This window comes from Aythya ferina, assembly GCF_964211825.1.
Source record: "Aythya ferina genome assembly, chromosome: 2".
Lineage (NCBI taxonomy): Eukaryota > Metazoa > Chordata > Aves > Anseriformes > Anatidae > Aythya > Aythya ferina.
Window position 1 is genome coordinate 67,538,966 of NC_140297.1, and position 24,641 is coordinate 67,563,606.

Genomic DNA, 24,641 nt, shown 5'->3' on the forward strand with positions numbered 1-24,641 from the left:
GTGTTATTTTTTCTTGTAGCTTTTCCAGAGAAAACAATAAAAAAAAAACCTGTAACAATCCAGTCTTTCAGGTTTCTATTGCACAGCTCATGGGTGTAAAGCTATGGTTTCACAGCGAGCGCTCAGGGTCTAAAGCAGGTACCATGCTGCTGTTCTGGCATGTGCGCACTGCTCTCCTTCCCTGGGATGGGATCTGGGAAGTTTGTCTTGTTCTTGTGACGTGCTTATGATTTCCATTGCCTTGCCATGTTGCTTCCTGGCCTTAGCACCTCTTCTGCAGGCAAAGTGACCACAGATCCATCCTCTGGAGGATTTATTGGTAATGTTTTAGTGGCATCCTTGTCTTGAGGTTTTTCTTGGATTGCTGCAAGCTGACAGGGCTGACCCAGCGCTACTGACTGGACTTGGGTCCCACTTCTGTTATCTTGTTACTGGTCATCCTCTGAAGAGGAACTGGGCTGCTAGGCGGGGTCAGCTACATGTGTGCTTGGTGTGTGAGGGGTTGGGGATATCAGGCAGCTGGGCGTAGTTATGAGTAATAATTGCTTTATAATAGCTTGCTTAAATAGAAACCAGTGCATGGTGGTTATCTAGAGAAGGAGGACCTGAGGAGGTCATTTAGGCCAACCCTTCCCAGAGAAGGGCCCTTGGTCACAGCAGGAGTTTCCCCGTGCTTGTATTACACTTGCTCCACTTGTTTCACCCAGACTGTACATCTCCTTATCTGCCTTGTACATACCAGGATATGATTAGCTCAGGAGCCTCAATGCTCTGTTAATATCTTGAATGGTATGTGGGGAGTGTGTGCTGAATGTCAATTAGGATGTCTTGTTTCTGACCACGCCTGTGCCCTGCAGCCAGCGCTTTACTACTGTGCTGGTTTCCAGGAGAAAGCTCAGCTTGAGCACAGTCAGATGTTTCATCTTTTCAGCTGCCTTGTGTGTTTCTAGTAAGCAAAACCACAGAGGTGAGAAGTCTTACAGCTGACTTTTCAACCACAGGTGCAGCACTTGGGTGTGGGATTTGATGTGAAATTGGGTCCCTGAGCAAGATGTGTTTTGTCCCATGGTATGCCCTGGCTTGGTGTAGGGCTCAGTACTGTGTTGTGCTCGTGGCTGCTGGAAGGATGGAAAGGTAGTAGGGTTCCTCCAGAACTGATGGTGATCTGTAAAGGTAATGAGTCACAAGTTTTTGTTGTTCTTTTGCAGGACAGAATGAGGAAGCGCTTTGCTTTCTTATTGATAGGCTTTTGGTTTGTGGATGACCAGCTTCTCCAAGGTGAGCTGATGTATGCTGCAAGAGTTTAAAACAGTCTTTGTGAGACATATTAACGTATTTGGATATTCACAAACATCAGTATGACTTCTCCAGACCAAACAGATACTTGAGGATGGCAATGCTAAAAATCTCAACTTCTTTCCCTCCCTCTGCATGAGGTCTCTTAACATGTCAAGTTATGGCTGGTCAGCACTAACCCATTCATACTGATTGCAGAAATTGTATTTCTTTTATCTGCCATTCTTTCAAGGCCTCTTCTCAAAGCACAGGCAGTTTCAAGATGGTTTTTTGTGCATTACTTCTGCATCTGATGAAAAATGGAAGATCCTGTAAGAAGTATATTCTTTTTTTCTGCTTTTCACTGTTGGATTTATGCCTGTATATGTTCACGGGAGACTTCTGTAAATATGGATTTGGTAGCTGCTGTTGTCAGAAAGGTTAATAAAACTGGCAAGCAGGCAGAGCATAGACTTCTCAAGGTACGGCCTTCTCACCCTTTGTTTTTCTTCTTTTTTGGGGGGGGCCTGCCGTGACATTTGCATGCATCTATACCAGGACATAGTGTATGTGTCATCCTTTATCTGGGTAATGGACACTTGGACATAGAGTGTCAGTAGTGGGCATGTGGCAGTAAAGCGTGACATGGCGATGCCTTCATGGTGGCACTGTGCTCTCACAGCCAGCCTGCTCTTGTCAGGTAATAGCTAATGCGAGCCCCAAGGCCTGTTGAGAAAACATGAATAAACTGAATGCTTATCACATATATCTAGCTTGTTTGCTTTACTGCTGGGCTTTTTTCCCCTCTGTTTTCCTCCCTGCCTGTTGGTAGTGTCTGCCTGTTAGGTTAGGGTGGAAAGAGTAAGAATCATTTATTCCTCTGCATTACTAAAAGAGGAATGCACAGTCTTTAGAAGTTGGGTTTCCTAGAAAAGGAAGGATGCTCTTTTTAACCACTACTTTAATTCAGATGCAGAACTCCCCAGATAGTATTATTTCACTTTTTGCTTCCATTAAGGAAAGCTACTGTTCCTCAAGAATAAAACTGTTATTCTACCATTGGGTAATGCCACAGGATTGAAGCCAGACTTTTGTTGTTGATACTGAAAGCTAAGCTGTAAGGCTATGTAACAACCCTAGCTCTTTCTCTGGGAACAAACAGTTGTCCTGGGTCTAGTTGGGATTTGTAGCAACTGCATGGTGCTGTTTTAGATTTGTGACCAAAACAATTCTGATAATAAACTGTTGTTTTAGCTTTTGCTGAGCGGTGTTAGAGACGGCCTTGAGGCTCTGCAGTTTCTCGCTCTGCCCCTTCCCAGCCAATAGACCGGAGGTGTGCAAGAATTCGGGAGGGGACACAAGCAGGCAGGTGATCTGAAAAAGATACCATGCCATACCACATCAGGCTCAGCAGTAAAAAGGGAGAGGAGGGGACTTACAGAGGCTTTATGTAGTTTCTCTATTAAAGTACATTAACTGGACACAGATGAAACAAACAGTCTGCACAGGTTTGCTCTCAGTTTTATGAAGTTTTCAGTATTGTCAACTTCAGATGTTCAGAAAGCACGAGCTTGCCTCTTGGGATCGATGATTGGTGTACAGAGCAGTGTTTTTCAAAAATGACGTGTTAGAGGACGCACGGCCAAAAGCATGACAGACACCAGCAGAGTCAGATCATGCTCCATTTTATTGCCCGAATAGCCTAACTTTTATAGTGAACTTAACAGGGGCGGACAGTGTTTCACACAAGATTATTGGTCAAAAGCACTCAGACAAACAACTACAAGAAAACAACCCCACGTGCAAGAAAACAACCCCCTTGTGATTAGCAGTCACATAGACCTTGTCCTTGAAGCCAGCTACTGGTAACAATATTTTTCTGAATTCCTCAATTGGGCGATGTGGGAATCATTGTTGTGGGAACTTCTCATAGTTACTCTGGTAGCTTAGTTTGCTCAGCTACAGCAGGCCATGAGATTTTCTAAGGCCTACTCCTGGTTGCTTAAGGCAAGCTCAGATCAAACAATTGTTCCACAGACTCATGTCCATGCCCAGTATGCCAATTCCCAACAGATGTGGGATTGTGGGCAGTCTCTATTTGGGTTTTCAAGCTTATCAGCTGAATTTTGCCCACTGGCAACATTTTGTGGTTTAACCCAGCAGGCAGCAAAACATGACAGACATTTACTATCCCCCCCCCAACACACACACTCCAGGAATGAGGGGAAGGAAAAAAAAATAAACAAAGCAAATGATGCTCAGTCAGCAGGTAGTAAAAAAACTACACTGATGCCCAGTCATTCCCTGAGCAGTGGCAGCCACCCCCTAGTTTTACTGCTGAGCACAGCAATGTAGTATGGTGTGGGACATACCTGTGGGCAGTGTGTGCCAGCTGTCCTGGTTGCATCCCTGCCTGGTGTACCCCTAGCCTCCTCACTGGCAGGACAACACCAGAAACTGAAACTCCTTGCTCTGTGCACTGTTCTGCAGCAACTGCGAGACTGTTGTGTTATCAGTGTTGTTCTCATCCTAAATCCAGAAAACATCACCAGACCAGTTACTGGGAAGACAATTAACTTTATCCCAGCCAAAACCAGGACATAGCAATATGAACTAGAATAGAGTGTTTCTGACTTAACTGCATAATCTTGTGTTGTAATTCTTCAGGTATAAATGGATGTGCTTCATTTTGCTGCCAGAGTTGTGCTGGTGGCTTCAGAAGCTGTAAAAATAAGTCAACAAAGTAGATAATCTTGTCTGATTTTTTTTTCAAAATATGTTATTCATGTGTGTTCACATACACACACAAAATATATGTATCTGTTATATTCAGATGGACTTGTGGTCTGGGCAGTTGACCTTGTACCAACTGAAGGCAGAGTAATAGGTCGTGTTTTTTAATGCTGGCCACATTCAACAGATTTTAATGTAATAGGTCTTACTTAGTATACTGGTTTGGGATTAAAAATGTTTATGCTGCAGGAAGATGTTAGGCAACAGAAAGTCATGCTGTGCTAATCAGTACAGTGATTCTTTTGGATAATTAATTTAGATGTCAGACTTGCACACCTGTATATCTCTTGGGTCTGCAAAATTAGATGTAGTTGCTAAAGCCTACAGCAGACATCCTGGTTATTTAAATGACCTTTGGCTTCAGGTTTTTGCTGGCAAGCTAATGTTGGAAAAGCACAGGAATTTGTGATCTGCTGGAAATCCTGCTGCTCTACATGGGAGGGGCTGGGGGGAATTTGACCTCCTGAATCAAAACATGGAGCTCAGACCCAAAATGTCTCATCGCATGAAGCCTTTAAAAGGCCTTTTAAAATGTGTGTTTGCAACTGGGGGTCTTTTTGCTGTATTGTGGGGGAAAGAATCCTTTAAACTTCCTTTGGATACCTTTTTATTTTTAATTGTTCTTTAAGTGGACGATAAAGAAAAGCAAGATAAATATAATTCTAGGTTTAAAAAAAAAAACAAACAACAAACCTTACCCTAAGGAGGAGCATAACTTTTCTTGAAAGAACAGGGTTGAAATTCAACTATCATTTAAAAAAAAAAAAAGGGGGGGGGGGCGAGGTCCCAGATGACTGGAGACTTGCTAATGTGATGCCCATCTATAAGAAGGGTTGTAAAGAGTACCCAGGGAACTACAGACCTGTCAGCCTAACCTTGGTTTCAGGAAAGGTGATGGAGCAGGTTGCCTTTAATACAATCATGCAGTGTGTATGGGACAACTGGGGGATCAGGCTCAGTCAGCATGGGTTCATGGAAGGCAAGTCCTGACTGACCAACCTCATCTCCTATGACTGGGTGACCTGCCTGGTAGATGAGGGAAAGCCTGTTGACATAGTCTACCTAGACTTCAGCAAGGCCTTTGGCACAGTCTCCCACAGTATTCTCCTGGAGAAACTGGCAGCCGATGGGTTGGACAGGTACATGCTTTGCTGGATCGACGGGCCAAGAAAGTGGTGGTAAACAGTGACATCCAGCTGATGACCAGTCACCAGTGGTGTTCCCCAGGCCTTGGTGTTGGGGCCCATTCTCTTTAATGTATTAATTGATGACTAGGATGAGGGAATTGAGTGCACCCTCAGTAAGTTTGCAGATGACACCAAATTGGGGGGAAATGTTGATATACAGGAGGGTAGGAAGGCCCTGCAGACAGACCTGGACAGGATGGGTTGATGAGCAGAGGCCAATGGGATGAGGTTCAACATGGTTAAGTGCCAGGTCCTGCACTTTGGCCGCAACAATCCCATGCAGTGCTACAGGCTTGGGGCAGAGTGGTTCAAAAGCTGTGTAGAGGAAAAGGATCTGGGAGTGTTGGTTGATGCTCACCTGAATGTGAACTGGCAGTGTGCCCAGGTGGCCAAGAAGGCCAACAGCATCCTGGCTTGTATCAGGAATAGTGTAGCCAGCTGGAGCAGGGAGGTGATCGTCCCCCTGTACTCTGGTGAGGCAACACTTCAGGTACTGTATTCAGTTTGGGCCCCTCAGTACAACAAGTACATCGAGGCTCTGGAGTATGTCCAGAGAGGGGCTATGAAGTTGGTGAAGGGCCTGGAACACAAGTCCTGTGAGGAGCGGCTGAAGTAACTTGGGTTGTTTCATCTGGAGAAAAGGAGGCCCAAAGGGGACCTTATTACTCCCTACAGCTACCTGAAAGGAAGGTGTGGGGAGCTGGGGGTTGGCCTCTTCTTGCAGGTAACTAGTGATAGGACTAGAGGGAGTGGCCTCAAGGTGTGCTAGGGGAGGTTTAGGTTAGAAATTGGGAGACGTTTCTTCTCCAAAAGAACTAGTCAAGCATTGGAATGGGTTGTCCGGGGGAGTGGGGGCATACCTGCGGGCATTCAAGGAAAGGTTGGACCTGGTGCTTAGGGACATGGTTTAGAGGGTGATAGTGGTAGTATGGTGATGGTTGGACCAGACGATTTTCAAACCTCTTCTGGCCGTTATGCTGCTATGCCTACATGATGAGACCCTTGGGTAATTTAATTTTTTTGGTACTATTCTTGGTGAAAATCATTTATTTAGCCTTCTGATCATAAAAAGTTGAAAGCTGAAAAAAATTAGCAGAATAGAAGATAGAACCATCTTTTAGCATTTGCTTTTTATTCTTTGCACTGTTACTCTTTATTTTCCTGTTCTCCTCAATGACGTTCATACCATGCAATGTAAAAAAGACACTTATGCTATGAGTACACTCAACTTGCTGTCTCAATAAGTAGTATTTTTAAACTAGGTATTGCATGTGCATTGCTCAATGAGGTGATTATTTGATTTGTGTATTTAATTTTCCTCAGTTCTTCCTGCTTCCTTGGAAATTTAGTAAGGTGATGTTTGCATTGCGGACATCATCACAGAGTATTTATTTCTTTAAATAGCAAGATCTAACTTCTGACTGACCTTTTTCCTGAAGCAATCTTGATTTGAGCTTTGGCACAGCACCTGGTTCTTCTGCTGTTGCCTCTTCAGAGGTGTGTGCTGCTTTTCCCCTATGTGTAGTGCATTTCATCCAGCTGAGCAGATGTGCAGATGAGGCAGTGTCATCCACAGAATGCCTCTTAATACCTCTGTTAACAATACAGTAGTGATTTGCAATGCTTCAGGTTCTTCTTGAGGTATGGGTGACCCATTCGGTGATAAAAACTGAAGCTGATTGATACAGCGGTGCACTAAGGGTTAAGAAGGTTACTCAAGGGCATAGAGTGGTAACCAGCAGAATTAGAGGGAGTGGGAACCAATAAGAAGTTGCTGGGCTCGGACAGTCCCTGCAACTGTGGCAGGGAAAGGGGAGGTGGAGTGTGGGGCAGGGCCATGCGATGACACAAGTGCCCTGGTCCTCAGCTGTGGGTGGGCTGCCTTCATGGGACCCGCCTCAAGTAATGATGACACCTGGACCACAACAACAGCAGAGCACCACTCCAGTGGCCTCGCCGAATATATCACAGTGGACTACCTCACCGCCAAAACCCAAGGAAGCGCTAGTTTGGATGTCTCCACAGTAGAGGACTGCATCCTTTGGGACACTCGGGTGTGCAAAGTAATGCTGAATATTACGGGACCAATAGGTAAAGGATATAGCATGCTCCTGTGGGGACTGTCAAGTACCACCTTAATAGGACTTTTTGTACTGCCTGGAGTTATTGATGTTGATTATGAAGGGGTCATACAAGCCATGGCATGGACTCCCTTGCCACCGGTGCTTGTGCCAAAGGGTACCAAAATCGACCAGTTAATATTTAAAGCAACTGTTCCCTAAGCAGAACAGTGCAAGCAATGTGATGGGGGCTTTGGGTCAACAGGGGTCTCAACCATTGCCACTAAAAGACCTATATTGACAGTAATGCTACATTACCTGACTGCCAACCCCCCCCCAAATGCCCTAGTCATGGTGTTAATGGATACAGGGGCAGATGTAACAGTAATAGCCCTAAAGGACTGGCCCACTGGATGGTCATTGGATTCAACCCCAAAAGGCCTTAATGGGGGTGGGTGGTGTTTCCAAAACTTACCAGAGTAAATATATGCTTACCATTAAGGCTCACCAAGGCTTGGCATACCATGTTCAGCCATATGCTGTCCCAATACCTGTCAGCCTCCTGGGAAGAGATGTGATGGGGCAGGGCAATTTTACCCTGAGCTTTCCAGAAAATTTTCAATAGCAGCCGTTGACGAGTGACCACTCATGAAACTCACCTGGAAAACTGAGAAGCCAGTGTGGGTGGATCAATGGCCGCTTTCAGCAGAAGAGGTCACTGCACTCCAAGAACTTATTAGAGAGCAATTGGAATTCGGACATATCACCCACACAACTAGTCCTTGGAACTCACCACTATTTGTGATCAAAGAGAGAAGTGGGAAATGGAGACTGCTCTGTGACCTGTGCCAGATAAACAACGTCATGGAAGACGTTGGAGCTCTCCAGCCCGGATTGCCTTCACCTACTATGCTCCCTCGAAATTGGAATATACTAATTATTGACTTGAAGGATTGTTTTTTTACTATACCACTTCACTCTGAAGATGCTGCCTGATTTGCCTTTTCAGTCCTGAAAATGAACATGAGTGAACCCATGGACAGATATCATTGGACTGTACTACCCCAAGGGATGAAAAATTCCCCAACTATATGCCAGACATACATTGCAGAAGCTTTGAGCCCTGTGCGAAGGCAATTCCCTCACGTGTACATTTATCACTGTATGGATGATACATTGCTCTCTGGCCCATCCGAGAGCTTAGTGTGAGAAGTGCTGCCTGTTCTACAGCAGAAGTTGCAACAAAGAAGTTTACAAATCGTGCCAGAAAAAATCCAGATGGAGGTGCCTTGGAAATATTTAGGCTGGAAGATATTACAACAGAGTATTAAACCCCAAAATGTAGCCATCACAGTGAAAATCCACATGCTGAATGATGTCCAGAAGCTTATAGGAAATACAGATCAATTATATAATCAAACCTTAGCACCATTGTTTGAACTTTTGAAGGGGGACATGAACACTAATGTGCCCCGAAAGATGACTAATGCGGCCAGAGTAGCTTTAAGCAACGTTGAGGAAAATTTTCAGCCCAACAATGCCAACCACGTGCGGAAAATTTACCCATTCAGTTCTACATATACAACCAGAATCCACAACCTTTAGCTATCATTGTGCAATGGGATCCTGCTGCAGTGAATCCACTATTGTTACTAGAATGGGTGTTCTTACCTCATCAACCTACTAAGACATTCACAACTTATATTGAAATGTTTGCAGCCTTAATTAAGAAGGGCAGAGAATGTACTGTAGAGATAGCTGGAGAGGAACCAAAAAGCATTGTTATTCTGATAGTTAAGGACTACCTCAACTGGTGCCTCCAGAATAGCATTGAGCTGCAAGCAGCCCTTTCGGGTTTTGATGGTCAATTAGATATGCACCTCCCATCTCATAAAATGTTCACCTTTTATAACAATGTACAACTCGAGGTTAAACCCCTATATAGATGGCACCCTGTCCAAGGACAAACTGTATTCACTGATGGGTTGGGGTGAATGGAAAAGCTGTAGGTACATGGGAACAAGGGAACCAGTGGAATCACATAATAGAAAACATCAAGGCTCCCCACAAATAGTAGAATTACATGCACTAATATTGGCATTTAAACAATGGCATCGGCTCCCAGTGAATATTGTGTCAGATTCACAACATGTGGTGGGAGTGTTACAATGAATTAATCTCAAATTAGGAACATTCAGAATGAAGTATTATTTGCAGCATTCAAGGAAATGCTATTCCTTGTTGAGCAATGTACCCATCCATACTGCATAATTCATATTAGGAATCACACCATTTTACCGGGCGTAAGGGGAATGCCTGAGCCGACCAGCTAGCTAATGTAGCATTGCAAGTCCTAGTACCAAATACACTATCTCAGGCTTATTTGTCACATCAATTCTTTCACCAGACAGCGAAAGTATTGTGCAGACAATTTGCCATCCCTATAGGAAAGGCAAAACTCATAGTCCAAACCTGCCCAGATTGTCAACAGCAGACAGGCCCACTGACTACCGTGAATCCTAGGGGCCTCTCTTCCCCATAGATTTGGCAAACTGACATTAATCACATTCCTGAATTCAGAAGGTTAAAATATGTTCACGTATCCATAGACACCTCTTCACATACAATCTGGCAACGGCAGGCAAGACTGGCTGTCATGTCCAGGCACATTTTTGTGCAGCCTTTGCTGCCCTTGGCATCCCAAAAGAAATAAAAACAGATAATGGACCTGCATATGTCAGCTACTCTACAACGGTGTTTTTCCACACTTGGGGTATCATGCACAAGACAGGCATCCCACACTCACCCACAGGACAAGCCATAGTAGAACGAGTCCACAGCACAATAAAGGACCTGCTAGCAAAACAAAAATGGGGAGACTCAAGAGACACCACAGAATAAGTTAGCTAAAGTAATCTATGTTTCAACATGAAGATGTACCACCCCTTATCAAGCATTTTAAAACAATGGAATCAGAACTAACATCAGTTAAAACATGAAAGGTGATGGTTAAGATGCGAAACTTGGATAGCGGGGGGGGGGGGGGGAGGAAGAACCATACCACCTAATAACTTGGGGTTAAGGGTATGCTTGCATCTCTACAGGACAGGGATCGTGATGGGTGCCGGCCCGTGGCGTGTGGCCTTGGTTGAGATCACTGCCCTCCTTCACCTCTGCAGTTTTGGTGCCGCTTGGGTCTCAATCCAGCTCAGATGAAACATTTGGGTCACCCTTGCCAACATGATGGGACAGGACCACACATGTCTCTCGATGGCCAGCGCAGACAATCTGTTCATGACCTGCTTGGTTGGGATTCTGTTGAGGGATTTTTGAAACAGCAAAAATCTCATGGCCTGCTGTAGCTGAGCAAACCAAGCTACCAGGGCAACTATGAGAAGTTCCCATGACAGTGTTCCCACATCGCCCAATTGAGGAATTCAGAAAAATATTGTTACCAGTAGCTGGCTTCAAGGACAAGGTCTATGTGACTGCTAATCACAACGGGGTTGTTTTCTTGCAGGTGGGTTTGTTTTCTTCTAGTTGTTTGTCTGAGTGCTTTTGACCAATAATCTTGTGTGAAACACTGTCCGCCCCTGTTAAGTTCACTATAAAAGTTAGGCTATTCGGGCAATAAAATGGAGCATGATCTGACTCTGCTGGTGTCTGTCGTGCTTTCGGCCATGCTTCCTGCAACATATGGTGCCCGAACAGGCTGAGGTCGGGACATCGGAGCAGCGCCGGGAGACCCGAGGCATGCGGCAAGCCTACCACCGCCTGGAGAGAGCACTGACTGACGCTGCAGGGCTACGGCCAACTACGAGAGACAAGGACAGACCTGACGGATGCCGGAACACCTGAGAGACATTGAAACACTCTATGCACCGACCTGAACAAAGGAATCGCGGAGGGACGCGGAAAAAGGACTTGCAGAGAGACGCGGGAAATGGAGCCGCGGAAAACGTGGGAAATTGAAGTAATCGTGTGAAATTGAAGTAATCGCGGTGTGATGCGGGACATCCGAGATCGAGTTGCTACGGGAGACCAGAGGCGTCAGTGGACAACGGCAGCCGACCCTCGCTATGTGGCGAGTTGGCACAGAGCAGAGGGACGGACATCAGGACCCTGCAGCCTGTCTGACGTAACCATGGAAGCAGCGGTGGCTGTGCTGCTTCTCTCTGGCATTCTTTTTATAAGAGGTTTATCTTGCAATGCAAAAAAGACTATTCGTCCCCAGATCGGTGTTATAACTATGTTTCTGAATAACATTCCGTGGGGTTGCCACATTCTATGGATTACTAATGACGATTTAGCTCTATTGAGGGGCAGGAGTGCAGAGACGCAGATTACACTGCCAAATGACCACTGGCAGGCTCTTTCACAAACCGCTTCTAAGGTTGCAGCCGGCACTGCCTGCAGCCGTATAGCAGACGTTACACTCTCTTTCCTAACTAGTAATCATGTGTCTCATCCATTTGTGGTGAATGGTCAGTGGCAAAAAGAAAAGGGGGAGAGTAAGGGGCAACAAAGACAGAAACGGTACCAGGAGGATGCCACTGACACTAACAGTACGGGTAATAGGAGTAGTATAAGTGACACAGGTGCGGGGCAGCAGCGGGCGCTGCCGCGCTGCGGGGCACTCTGCCTGCTGCTTGCCCTCACCTGCCTGTGCACTGCTGCCGACGGTGCTAGAGCAAAATGTGAAGACTGCTCAGATGGCAGTGATGAGAGTGCTTGTGTGAAGAAGACGTGTGCTGAATCTGACTTTGTGTGCAACAGTGGTCAGTGTGTGCCAAACAGATGGCAGTGTGATGGGGATCCGGACTGTGAAGATGGGTCTGACGAAAGTGCTGAGCTGTGTCATATGAGACCATGCTGGGTAAATGAAATCAGCTGTGGTCCTCAGTCAACCCAGTGTATCCCAGTGTCCTGGAAATGTGATGGTGAAAAAGACTGTGACAGAGATCCTGACTGCAAGGATGGAAGTGATGAAATTAACTGCCCTTCTCAGACCTGCAGGCCAGACCAGTTCAGATGTGAAGATGGGAACTGTGTCCATGGGAGTAGGCAGCGCAGTGGTATGAGAGACTGTCTGGATGGCACTGATGAAGCAAACTGTAACAGTGTTATTCAGTGCTCTGGACCTGGCAAATTCAAGTGCAAAAGTGGAGAATGCATAGGTATCAATAAAGTGTGTAACCAGCAGAGAGACTGCAAGGACTGGGGTGATGAGCCCCTGAAGGAATGCATCATAAATGAATGTGACTGTCCAGCTGGGTTTGAGTTTGTAGACAAGAGAAACTGTGGAGATATTAATGAATGTCAAAACCCTGGTATCTGTAGTCAAATCTGTATCAACCTGAAAGGTGGCTACAAATGTGAATGTAGCAGTGGCTATCAGATGAATCCTGCTACAGGAACCTGGAAAGGGCCATATGGGTATAGAAATACAAATAACACCTGTGATTACAATGACGCTGCTAAGCATGGTTTAGGGGTTTATGGCACGGCTTTTGGCTGTGCTTCCTGCAACAGGATTCTGTTACCAGATAAATTACAAACAAACAAAGCTTGTAGCTTTGGTCAACAGTAAAAAAATGAATGAGTTGTCTCATAAGCTAACAACAAGCTCACTGGGACTAGAGTTCTGGATAAAGGGATTAGGAATAACCGGGTGGCTAGCGGAGTTTGTAAAAGGTGGGATTATTTTGCTTATCATGTTTGTTGCAGTTATACTAGTTATACCATGCCTGTTGCACTGTTTGAAAAAAAATGATTAATTACTCGTTGTGCACAATTTGGCTTGTAGAAACAAAAAAAGGGGGAATTATGGGTGACCTGTTCGGTGATAAACTGGAGCTGATTGATATGGCGGTGCAGTAAGGGTTAAGAAGAAGGTTACTCAAGGGCATAGAGTGGTAACCAGGCAGAATGAGAGGGAGTGGGAACCAATAAGAAGAAGTTGCTAGGCTCGGATGGGTGTATAGAGGGCTACACGTGATCAAAAGGAATGCACCAATCAGAAGTCTGTAACGATGCGTGCTAGACACATGCAGCATGTGTAGCTGGGTCGGAAGCTATATAATATCTGGATTGGAACAATAAAAGGTCTCCAGGTCTCGACTATCCTGGATTCTGTGTCCTCATTCGCTTCATTGAGAAGTGCTGTAGAGAAAATGTCAGTATTATTTTTTGGTTTGTCTACAGGCTCGTATATTAAGACACGTGTAGTTTGGTTTACATGAAGAGATTTTACAGGTTCTGTTAGTGGGTTACAGATTGGTACTGGTTTTGTTCTGCACCTGTTAGTACTTGGATAATAAATAAACCTGTGCATTCCTTCTTGGGGATTTAATCTTACTTGCTAATACTGAGATTTGTGAGATTAATAGAGCCATTCAAAGGTAATGGAAGTGGCGTTTAAACATAAAATCCAGTTGTGACGAATGATTCTATTCAAGGCCTTAGCATTCTATTTTATCACCTGTTTTCTTGACGTTTTCTCCACATACATGTAGCTACTTTTCCATTTGTATTTGTTTACCCAGCTACTGGAAAATGTGATTACTTTTATGAGGAACCTGGCATTACAATTTTAATTATGAAATGTTTTTCTCAGTCAGTTGCAGTTGATGCCTGTTCTGACCTTTAATTTCTCCAGGTTCTATTAATAACTTTTTAAAATTCGATTGAAGGTCTTCATGCACTATTAATACACTTACATTGTAGTAATCAAGTTTCAAAGCAGTCTTGTATGGACTGGATTATTAAATGTCTAGGCAGAGAGGCCAGACAAAGGAAAACTCATAAAGATAAATAAAAAGTAAATAACTTATATAGCTTCATATGTTTCTGAAATATATGAACTCTATCTCAGATTCTTCCTCCAGCATTTAATGTATATTTACACACGTAAATAATTTTGAATCTTAATTTTAAAAAGAGTGCAAGACTTAAACAAAAAAAAAAAAAGTAAAATGTGTTCCAGTGATATATTTGGTTGCCCGACATTGATTAAAAAATAGCTGGGAAGTTGGTATCAACAGCAAAGATGAGGTTAGCACATGAGTTGCATTTTATTATTCCAACTGCAACAAAAAGTTGTTTTTTTGTCCTCCTTTTCAAATATGCAATTCCTAAGGCAAGAGTTTAAATAGATTTTGGGAACAGAAGTGTCTCAAATCAATGCTGTTTGATTTTATTTTTTTTCTCTTTCACAATTAGCATGGATGCCATGCAATATGCACAGTTTATGAAAAAAGCTGGGAACGAGGATTTTAAAAATGGAAGTTACTCTTTGGCCATCAGAAAGTATGATCAAGCTCTGCGTACGCTTATTCAGATAAGGCAATGGATCCTGTAAGTACTCTTTGATTACCAGATGTGAACCATTGGGTACAGTACTACAATTAACTGAAAACCGTTTCTTTCCCTGACACTTGACGTTCTTGTATTTTTTGTCACACTCTTTGGTATTGCAGTTTTATAATTAAAGAGGAATTGTTTTTGATGTGTATGTGGGAGATAAGTTAGCAATATCTGAATGCTTTTATATAAATGTTAATTATAAATGAATATAATTAAAACTCAAATTAATTTTCCATGTCCTTGGTGGTTTGTGTTAAATTACTTCTGTTTGAAGCTGATATTGTGGATTGATGTTGCTGTGGTTCTACCAGGTACTGGTCATGTCCATGGGTCATGAATTATTTTTAAAACAATTAATGCAGGTTACTTTTTTATTTGGACTTTCTTAGTATTCTAAGATCTGTTCAAACTTTTTAGCCAAAGAGTTGTTTGGATGTTTCTTTCCAAATGGTAAGTGCTTGTTGTCATCAGTAAACATTGGTTGCTAACATTATTAGTGGTTAAATAACTGCGTATTGTTAACTATTAAATATTCATTGCTGCCATGTATTAGCACTGATGTTTATCCTATTTAACACCAGCCAGTTTGACTCTTTGCCCTTAGACTCAGGGTGGTAAAACACAGCCTAGAGCGTATGGGGGGAGTGGGACCAAGCAAGGACAGAGCTTAGGAAGCCATCTCCACTTTCCAAGAAGCAATAACTTGTCTTCTCACACGGTTTGCTTCTGGGCTTCTCTTTGCCATAGGTTGCTTTGGCTGGATTTACTCATGTGCGGGAGTGTGCTCTGAACATGTCTGGTGAAGTTGAAACAACTTTTTTGAGTGCATGTTAGTAGATAAGAATAATGTGGAGGATTCAGCACCATGCTACATACTGTTTAAGTTCAGGCAAGATAGGCTTCTCAGGCTTCCCAGTACCCTGTGGTCTGTAGTTCCATAAGTTTTGGGCAGCTGTTTCCAGAAACTCTCTTGCATTCAAATGCATGTACTTTAGTATATTCTGTTCTCCAAAATACATTTATTTTGTTAACTGGCATAAATGTAAATAGTTCTGTTAACTTCATCAGCTTCTGATACAGTAAAATAGCTTTTGTATTTTGGTGGATCTAACTGTATTTAGCATTTGTTCTACCTTTCGTATGTCTGCTTTCTCCTATTCTTGGCCACAAACCTAACAGAGTATCTAGGTATATCTAGATGGTCTAAGCTGTCTCTAAATCCTTCTAGAAACATAGAATATACCGTGTTGGAAGGTATGCACGTGGATCATTGAGTTCAGCTCATACTGTGGTATTTCAGTGTGTTGGTCTTCTGCTTCAAAAGGGACCAGGATATCGCTTAAATATCATTTAGAATGTCACTAAGATTTTATAGCTGATGTTCAAATGATCTTTACTTGCTACAGCTGTTTTTTCTCTCCAATTTTGTTAGGTGGGTGATGGTTTTATTTCTTGTTGCTATCTGTAAAGTGTCTTGCATCCTTTTTTAATTGAATAAGCAGTTATGCTGGTAACGTATTTTCAGGTGTTCTGAGGACATAGCTGTGTTATACTGCAACAAATCAACTGCCTTGTACAATCTCGGTAAATGGAGAGAAGCAATGTTTTCAGCTTTTGAGAGCTTACGCTGGAATCCAGAGTATGTTAAGGTATTCAGATGTTTAAGCTGTCTGTTTTTGCCTGCCTTACATTTTAAAACAAGTGTCAGTATCTGCTTCTTGCTTTGTTTTTAAGATGTGCTAAGCAAATACAGCGTAAAATCATAGAATCAGTGTGTGGCTCTGCCACGTGAACATCAGAATTATTAATGTAGTAGTACTTCTAATAAAATGAAGCAGCTCTCTTTTGCTTGCTGTTTCTTTCTGGATCCCAACAAAGAAGTCCATAATTGCTAATAGTATATCTTCTCATCTTTTAGTTATTTTCTGATTTTTCTATTACTCTAGTTATCTAGGTATAGTAAATAATATTTATCTAGATATAATAGATAATATTTATCATTTTTTGTAGTATTTGCAATGACATCAATAGCAGAGTGTGAATTACAAGGGATTTGATTGCATTTTTTGGATATATTTGAGAAGCTGTGAAAATAGTAGTGCATGCCATTTTATAGCGTAATTATTGAATTATTATTCAATATTGAATAATTGAATTTAGAAGAAAATGATAATTATCATTTTCTTCTAAATGTTCTTGATCTAATGTAATCAAGATCTGAGTATTTTCCTAACAGTGGTGTGGTTTTCTTTTTCTTTCTTTTTCTTTTTTTTTTTTTTTTCTTTTTTTTTTCCCCTCAGGCTTATTACAGAGCTGGCCACTCATTGATCATGTTGTCAAACTCTTTTGAGGCAATTTCTATGTTTCATAAGGGTTTGATACTTCTGAATGCTTCTGTAGATCAATCTCAGGTTGCTGATTTTATAGCAGGAATATTCACAAGTGTCAACGGTAAGCTCTGGTTAAAACCTTAATTTTAGAGCCTAAAACTTTAATCTAAGAGCCTTTCAGTAGTGATGGGGACTACACAAGTCCTTTGTAGAGCATCCTTGTTGATCATTTAATTGGCCCTCAGCACCACAGGTCTGCTTGGAAATTATGAATATGTTGAGTAGCTTAATTAAAAGGATGGAATAAACTTGTTACATTTGCATACAGCAAATATCAGTGATTCCAAATCACTGTGCAGGGAAATGTGTTAACTTGCATGAAGACATCAGTTGTAGAGCAGTTAGAAAAGGTTAAAATTCAGAGCCAGGGAGCCAAAGCTGGGTATACGGAGCTCCAGATCTCTAAGGCTTTAGTGAATTTTTTGTTCATTTAGTTTTTCTGCAAACCACTCTGCTTTTCCTTTTAGCTAAGTAGATGTGAAAATAATTAGAAGATACTCAGCTTAAATTTAAGCTCATAGTGTAGTGTATTCCTGTGGGGGACTGTCCCTCAGCTAATAAAGGACACCAATGGGAAGACAGAATTTGACCTTTCTCTGCCATTATGTGCTTTTTTTCAAGTAATGTTTGCTGTATGTCTCCCTTCTCTCCTCAGTTTCTTCTTGTTTGCTTTTTTTGTTTGGTTTGCAAGCTTTGTTTGATGGGACCTGGAGGTGTGCCAAAAGGTTTTGTGTTGTGCCTGTGCTGCCCCATCTGAACTCAGCCCCATATTAAGGATGTTGATTAGCTTAGCAGCATCTACTAGTGGCAATATCACCATGAAGTTTACAATGTTGTGGAACTTAGGGGTGTTTCTTGAGGGCAGGCTTTATTTTTTTTCTGTGTTTAATGAAGACCAGCTGCTGGTAACAAGGCACCATTTCAGTTGAGTGGCCAAGGCATGTAGTGTTAAATAAGTCAGATTTGTGTTCCCTATTGACCTTCTTCTGGGCATTAATCAGTACTAAAACTGCCCATGTGCAGTGAACTAATTTAGTTGTAGACAGCAACTTTAAAAGCTCTGTGTATATTAAAAACTTCCCATAAATGCTTCTTCTTGCAGATGAACGAGTCTTTCCACCAACTTTTCACCCTGCATATGATTATATTTTCAGTGCAAGGTTTAATGCACTGATTTGGCAAGCAGTGATGGAAAAGTTGGCCCAGAAAGGAAAGTGGCGGGTAAGTCTGTCCCTGTGAAAACAAGTGTTATGTATTGCTGTGTAATAGGCACTCGTTTGGTACCTGTTCAGGGTAAGCTTGTGTTACTTTTAAATTCAAAAGAAAAAAAAAGTATTTCCTCATTCAAATACTTGATTTTTAGACTTCAGAAATACTCCTAGTGCTAAATAACTCCTGAAAATAATTTCTCAAAAGGATAAATTAACCAAGGGTCCTGCTCGTCTCTTGCTGTTGTCTATGTAATTGTGCTATCTAGGGGTGTTTATTCTTGAAAGACATTAAGGGGAGAAATATGTGTTTATTAGTGGTGTCCTTTTGTTCTGTGTGGCTAGATGGATTTTTGAAGCTGTCTGTGAAAGACCTACAAATAGAGGAGCATCTCAGTGGAAGTATACGGTTGTTAAAGCCAGAGAAAATCAGAAGGATAATTTATTTTATTCCTATTATCTTGTATTGACTGTCTCAAGAGGATGTAGCCAGTCTCTTTTTAGTTGTGCCTAATGAGGGGATGAGAGGCAAGGGGCACAAATTGAAGCACGGGAGATTCTGGCTCAATATGAGAGGGTATTTCTTCAATGTGGGGGTGACAGAGCACTGGCACAAGTTGCCCAGGGAGGTTGCGGAGTCTCCTTCTCTAGAGGTATTCAAAACCTGCCTGGATGCTATCCTGTGCAATGTGTTCTAGATGATCCTTCAGAGGTCCCTTCCAACTTTGACCATTATGTATGTCTGTATGAAAAATGGATCATCATCACAATTATGAGGTGTTGGTGAGGTGCTGTCAGGGGGCTGCTGGGCTCCTGTGATGAGACAAGGCTGGGGCAGTTCTGTGCCAGACACAGTCAGTTCTAGCCAACTCTGTCTGACTGCAGACAGGACACAGCAGGGGCCAGCAGCCACGGCTGGGCATGTTGGGGAAACTTAACTAAGAAATGGCAAAATGTTGCATGGCCATTTCTTGCTTTCTGTTCAGGAGGTTGGTATAGACGGGGAGTCTCATCCCCATGAACGTTAAAGGTCATTTGCCAAACCAAATCACAGCATAGAATTATAGAATCATAGAATATTCCAAATTGTCAGGACCCACAAGGATCATCAAGTTCAGCTCCTGACTCTTTGCACGACCACCCCAAAATCAAACCTTATATCTGAGAGCATTGTCCAAATGTTTCTCGAACTCCCAACAGGCTCAGAGCTGTGACTGCTTCCCTGGGGAGCCTGTTCCAATGCCCAACCACCTCTTGGTGCAGAACCTTTTCCTAACACCTCTCCTGTCCCAGCTCCATGCTGTCCCCTTGGGTCCTGTTGCTGTCCCCAGAGAGCAGAGCTCAGCGCTGTCCCCTCTGCTCCCATCATGAGGGAGCTGCAGGCTGCCATGAGGCCTCCCCTCAGTCTGGTCTTCTCCAAGCTGAACAATCCAATTGACTTAAGCTGCTCCTCATACATCTTGCCCTCTAGACCCTTCACTATCTTTGTAGCCCTTCTTTGGACACTCTCTATAGTTTTATGCTTTTCTTACATTGTGGTGCCCAAAACTGCACACAGTACTTGAGCTGAGGCCACACCAGCACAGATCAGAGTGGGACAGTCACTTCCTTCAACCAGCTAGTGGTGCTGTACTTCGTGTACCCCAAGAGATTATGCACTGGCAATCAAAAGTGTCAACACTGACTCATATTCAACTTGCTGTTGACCAAAACCCTCCGATCCCTTTCCATGGGGCTGCTCTCAAGCTTCTTGTCCCCCAAATAGAAAGGGTTCCCCCATCACAGGTGCAGAGTTCAGCACTTGTTAAACTTCCAATTGTTGGTAATTGCCCAGTCCTCTAACTTGTGAAGATCTCTCTGCAAGGCCTCTCTGCCTTCAAGGAAGTCAGCAGCTCCTTTTACTTTAGTATCATCTACAAGCTTACTTAGCATGCATTTAGTACTGCATGCCGATCACTGATTAAAACATTGAAGAGAATTGGCCCTAAAATGGAGCCTTAGGGAACCCCACTAATGACTGGCTACTGACCTGATGTAACCCATTTACTATAACCCTTTGAGCCAAACCTGTCAGCCAGTTGTTCATCATATTATTTTATTGTCTAGCTGTATGCTGGACGTTTTGTCCAGAGACAGTATCGAAAGCTTTGCTGAAATCCAAAAAGATTACATCAACTTCCCGTGGTCAACTAGATGGGTAAGCTTGTCATAAAAGGAAATTAATCTAGTTAAATGGAACTTTTCTGTCATGAGCCCATGTTGTCTATGACCAGTGACCTCGTTGTCCTTCAGATGTTTTCCAGTAACTCCCAGATTAATCTTTTCCTTAATTTGACCAGGCACTGAAGTGAGTCTGACATGCCTGTAATTACCAAGATCAACTTTCTCACCCTTCTTGAAAAGGGTCTTTACTGGAAGTGTACTGGAGAGACTTCTAGGATCTAACCTTTCTATGTAGTTTCTATTTCTGATTAAATTTTCATTGATCATAGCTTCCCACAGACTACTATATTGTTTTAATATGTATATTACATTAAGTAATGTGTATTACATTCATTCATTTGATAATGTATTGCTCAATGTCCCTTTCCATTTATCTTAAAAAACAAATAATCTGAAATGTTGTTAGTCCTTGTTTTGCTCTCCTATGACATCCAGTGAGGCAGTGGAAAATAGAGTTTCTAAATGTGCTTATAAGATCACATTTTTTTTCTAGTCTTTTTTATTATTGTTGTCCAAGAAGAAAGAATTACCCACCAATCTCAGAGTCAACCAGTTATCACTGAAAAATCTCTTAGAGGTAACGTATCATCCTTTTTTTCTTGTTTCTTCTTTCTTTAGAGTAAAAGATTTTCCATCTTGTGGGCAAGGCTTGTAAAACAGAAGAAAGGAAAATAAAATGGAAACTAATATATGGACTTCATTATATTAAATCATCTCTTTTGTCTGTTTTCATTTGATCATTAAAAAAAATCCTTAATTTGTATAGCTTCTCTAGGTAATTTAAAATTTCATTTAATTAATCACAAGACATCTTCCTCTCAAATACAGCAAGCTATTCATGTCAGACCTGGAACCTGACACTACATTTAAAGTAGAAAAAGTGTTTAACATCTGTTAAGTTGGTTTGTTTTCCAACCAGGATAGCTCCCAGTATTCCTGGGATAGAGTATTACCATGCTTTGCCAGCCTGCCTCTGGCCCACTTTGTGATGCTGAGTATAATTATGGGAGATTGAGCTTGGTACTGTTGGAATTTTCTCTTCTTTTGGTGCCGCAGATTTTTGGTACACTGCTTAGATGCAGGCAGCAACTGCTGAACTGTCTTGCTGAAGGCTTTGACACTTCCCAGATGATTTAGGGAACCTGGGCAAGACAGAAACAAGTCCTCATAGACCAAGTAGACTTGTAATGCATTTTGCTGAGGTGACGACATCTGCAGTGGAATTCCATCTTTCTTGCTTTTCTTTATGTTGTGATTCCTCTTGTTCTGTGATGTTTGGGAACCTCCAAAGCTTTCTGTTTTTATGGAGGGAGGAAGGGGTAGTGTTGAAAGAAAACCTTCCAGCTGTTAGAAACTGCCATGCTTATGTGTCTTTTAACTGTTGCTGCTGGCTGGCTGTGCTTGCCTTGTGTGTGTGCAGGAGCAGATGGCATCTGTAGCAGTAAAATGCACAAATGGAGAAATTGTCTGAATGCTGTTTTTTGAGCACCCCCTCGTGTCTAGATCCTTCTGGTATATTGTCTCAATTCCCCTCTGAGCTTCCTCTGCCTACCTCCAGAGCTCCTGTATCGCAGCCCCCCTTGCTTGTAGACTATGCTTCATGTTCATTAAGTCCTTGCTGAAACACTCTTTTTTTTTTTGGTTCAGCTGCCTTCATCTCAGTCTGTGCTCTTGATCTTGGTGTATAAATTCTCCTGTAAAATCTATAGTTCTATCAGATCACCTTCTAGGGATGTATTTGGCCTAAAATCTGTCTCTAAAGGCTTAACACCTTTTCTTTATGTGAGCAAACATATTATCATTGCTGTCTTAATGATCTTAATGTCTAGGTGCTTCCTGAGCTGTATGAGAGAGCAGTGCCTTGTCCCGTTTGCCATCCATGGTGCTCCTGACCTGTACATGGAGATGTTACCTGAATTCCCTATACCTCCTTCTCTCAGACAATTGCTCCCTTTTTCCAGTTTCACGTATTTCTTCAGTCTTTTCTTGCTTTAGGGTAACTGTCTTCATAAGCTGCGTCATCTGAGCTAAGAAAGTGCAATTCCTAGTTACAACAACAGGTACAGTGAGATGCAGTAATATTCAATAGCTGTATAAGGCAGAAAGTTACTCTCAACTGCACTGAAGAAATACAGAAATAGGTATTATAAAATAGACTTCAGTTTCAGTGCTTTTCAGAGCATGACGAGATTCTTTTAAAACTCATGAACATGTCATAGGAGAAACATACTTATTTTGAGCTTCTACTGGAACTGTACATATGTAATAAATGTTTGATTTTTTACAACGGATATGGTATGGTTGTTACTCTTCCGCCTATTCCTGTCTTTAAAAAAACATGGAAATATGATTTAAAAAAACACTGTCTTCTGGATATGTAAAACAATGTGTTGTTATTCTCTTAATCAGACTTTTGAGTCATATGGATGTGATGGGAAGATGCAAGACGTAGCAGAATTAGTCAAATGGCTAATTTCCATTGGAGCAAAAGTTGAAACCATTGGAGTTTATCCTCTTCATGCTGTTATCAGACTATGTATCAAAGCAAGTAAGTTGCATCCACTGTTAAAGTCAAGTGTTGTCTTCAGAGAAGTGACAGGTTTTTGTTGTTGTTGTTGTTGTTTTTTAAATAAATCTAATGAGATCAGATCATATTGGTATGACCTTGCATGTATCAATGAAACACATTCTTAAAACGTTTTAAACTCCTCTTGATCATCTGTGCTTAATAGTGATACAAATTTAATATGGATGTTCTCTTTTGTGTTTTGGATCGTAAGAGTGCTTGATATGGGTCTTCCAGAACCTAAATGTGTCAGCTTTGATGGAAATACAGTATTTCTTCTTGCCACCTCAGTGTGGAGCAACAGTTTCTCTATGTGCTAAGGTCATGAGTCTTCCTGAGTGGCACATGCTGCGAGTCAGTGAGAGTGGAGCATCATGTCTCCCATAGTGCAGCTGGCTGTTACCATGATTTCTTTTATGTATTCTTGTCTCTTATAATGCTTGAGAAAAGGTTTCATACAGGTGCATCTTCCCACTTTACAGTGGGGGGGAGGTGTAAAAAACAAACAAAAAAATCTAATTCTATCTGTCTACTATTTATAAAAAAAAAAAAATCTTGATTATTTTAGGAAGGAACCATATTTTTAGGTGGTTATTGACTCAGAAGCCAGACTTGAGGGATACAATAAACCAGCAAGACAGAGACGGATGCACCCTCCTGCATATTGTGGCATCTTCCAGTGAATACTCCCGGAAACACAGTAAATACGTTCTTTTTATTCCTATTAGTGATATATATTGATATATGGTTTTTTTTTTTTTTTTTTTTTTTTTTTTTTGTATTGGTGTGTTTGTTTTCATATGGAAAAGTGAAGAACAGAAGAAAACTTCAGACCGTAGTGTTTACTATTTCGTGCTAGGGAAGAAAACGAGACAGCCCTGTTGTCTAGATACAGACTTTTATAGTAGTAACCGATGATTAAACATTTCAGCAATTCCCTTCTAAAGCTGTATACCTGATTTGGTGACCACTTGCTTTGCTCCTTGATTTGACTCGTTTTGATTTTTCCCATAAGTATGCCTTAGTTTTTAGCTACCTTTTAAATCTTGATGTGCCTGTAAAATCATATGAGGCCTTTTGGAAACCTGTCCTGAGTGTTGGTTCTTGGTGTTTTTTTTTTTTTTTTTTTTTTTTTTGTTTGTTTGTTTGTTTTTTGTTTGTTTTGTTTTTAGCTAGGTGAAATTTTAATGTCTAATTAGCAGTGCACATTATCAGAGGTGCAAAATGAAATGCTTTTTTGTTCACATTTTCTGTGATACTACTTCTAACTTAGCCTGGCTTTTTTCCTTGTATTTCTTACTCTGTTGTCCTGGTTTCAGTTAGAGCAGAATTTTCTTCCTAGTAGCTGGTGGAATGCTGTGTTTTGGCTTGGGATGAGAAGAATGCTGATAACACCCCGATGTTTTAATTGTTGCAGAGCAGTGCTTATACCAAGCCAAGGACATCTCAGCCTTTTGCTCTGTCCTGCCAACAGGCAGGCTGGGGGTGCAGTAAGAGCTGGGAGGGGACAGACCCAGGACATCTGTACACTAGGTTGGCAAGAGGAAACAAGCATCAGAACCAAGATAACTCCA

General features: G+C 42.0%; 1 protein-coding gene and 1 long non-coding RNA gene across 8 annotated transcripts in view; both read left to right on the forward strand.

Moving 5' to 3' along the window:
- Window positions 1-24,641, forward strand: part of TRANK1 (tetratricopeptide repeat and ankyrin repeat containing 1) — a 54,230-nt gene that overhangs the window by 1,234 nt on the left and 28,355 nt on the right. For 4 of the 7 annotated variants that reach the window (XR_014690456.1, XR_014690457.1, XM_084511632.1 and 1 more), the window contains exons 2-8: window positions 14,537-14,671; window positions 16,206-16,329; window positions 16,981-17,131; window positions 18,173-18,291; window positions 20,995-21,078; window positions 22,911-23,049; window positions 23,636-23,767. Coding sequence is in view for 5 of the 7 variants with exons in the window: in XM_084511632.1 (XP_084367758.1) it covers window positions 14,537-14,671; window positions 16,206-16,329; window positions 16,981-17,131; window positions 18,173-18,291; window positions 20,995-21,078; window positions 22,911-23,049; window positions 23,636-23,767 (884 nt within the window). In the remaining 2 variants the exon portion in view is untranslated. Of the gene's footprint in view, window positions 1-14,536; window positions 14,672-16,205; window positions 16,330-16,980; window positions 17,132-18,172; window positions 18,292-20,994; window positions 21,079-22,910; window positions 23,050-23,635; window positions 23,768-24,641 lie in introns of those variants that run through there. The other 3 variants (XM_084511634.1, XM_084511636.1, XM_084511635.1) reach the window with 3 other exon arrangements.
- On the forward strand, window positions 248-9,832 carry LOC311432999. The gene is made up of 3 exons (XR_014690480.1): window positions 248-967; window positions 1,209-1,278; window positions 7,123-9,832. It is a non-coding gene; the product is annotated as an uncharacterized lncRNA (long non-coding RNA).